The sequence below is a fragment of the Echinops telfairi genome, unplaced genomic scaffold (genome assembly GCF_000313985.2).
Source record: "Echinops telfairi isolate 266 unplaced genomic scaffold, ASM31398v2 ScPeMD7_12;HRSCAF=54, whole genome shotgun sequence".
Taxonomy (NCBI): domain Eukaryota; kingdom Metazoa; phylum Chordata; class Mammalia; order Afrosoricida; family Tenrecidae; genus Echinops; species Echinops telfairi.
In genome coordinates this window covers 417243-418443 of record NW_022103909.1, presented here as the reverse complement: position 1 = coordinate 418443, position 1201 = coordinate 417243, and the positions used below count along the sequence as shown (strand labels likewise).

The 1201-nt window shown below is 49.8% G+C and overlaps 1 protein-coding gene across 1 annotated transcript in view; it reads right to left on the bottom strand.

Annotated features, from left to right (window-relative positions):
- KRT8 (keratin 8) overlaps window positions 1-1201 on the bottom strand; it is an 8963-nt gene that overhangs the window by 2467 nt on the left and 5295 nt on the right. The window contains exons 3-4 of the mRNA XM_045287219.1: window positions 1117-1201; window positions 4-93 (exon numbers count right to left, since the gene is read on the bottom strand). Coding sequence (XP_045143154.1) covers window positions 4-93; window positions 1117-1201 — 175 coding nt within the window. The remainder of the gene's footprint in view (window positions 1-3; window positions 94-1116) is intronic.

The window sequence follows — 1201 nt, the reverse complement described above, 5'->3', positions numbered from 1 at the left end:
GGCGATGATGCCGTCCATGTCCAGGGAGCGGCTGTTGTCCATGGACAGCACCACGGACGTGTCCGAGATCTGAGCCTGCAGCTCACGGAGCTCCTATCACGGGGAGAAGGTGGGGAAACTCTGTCTCCGACTACAAGGAGCCCTCTAACAGCAAGAATAAAACAGCTAGTTCTTGAATGCTTCCTCCCTCCCCACTGTCATGACCTTACAAATCCAGCGAGACCAGAGAATGGACACCGATACAGACGAGAGCTCGAACCACAAGGAATCCAGGACGGATAAACCCCCAAGACCAATCATCAGAGCAGCGATACCATGAAGGGAAGGGGAAGGCATGTGTGTGGTAGGGGGAACCAATCACAAGGACCGACATATAAACCCCACCCCCCTCCTGGGGACAGACACAGAAAAGTGGGTGAAGGGAGACAGTGGCCGGTGTTAAGACATGAAAAAAATAATAATATATGAATTGGCAAGGGATCATGAAGGAGGGAAAATGAGCTGATACCAAGGGCTCAAGTAGAAAGAAAATGTTTTGAAAACGATGGTGACAACAAATGTAAAAATGTGTTTGACACAATGGATGGATGGATGGATGGATGGATACGTAGAAAATGTTTTGAAAATGGTGGTGACAACAAATGTAAAAATGTGTTTGACACGATGGATGGATGGATGGATGGATGGATGGATGGATGGATGGATGGATGGATACGTAGAAAATGTTTTGAAAATGATGGTGACAACAAATGTAAAAATGTGTTTGACACAATGGATGGATGGATGGATGGATGGATGGATGGTGATAAGAGCTGTAAGACCCCACAATAAAATAATTTTTAAAAGGCCCCCAAGACTGAGCCCACAGAGGGATCCAATGGGGACCGGAAATGAGGGACTTTGAGAATGGAGGAGGAGCCTGCGTTTGCAGCGGGGATCACCACTTTGTGGATGGCAGCCCCGGGCAAGTTCTTCCGAGCCTCCAAGCCTGCTTCCTCTTCCGTGAAATGAGGCAAGGGCCCTGGTCTCAGACAGAGGGGGAGAGCCAGGGGAGCACCCACGCTGTCATGGGAACCCTGTCTGTTCATGTGCTGAGATCCAGCGGGAGGAACATACCTCTTCATGCAGCTGCCTGAGGAAGTTAATCTCATCCGTCAGCCCCTCCAGGCGGGACTCCAGCTCCACCTTGTTCATGTACGCT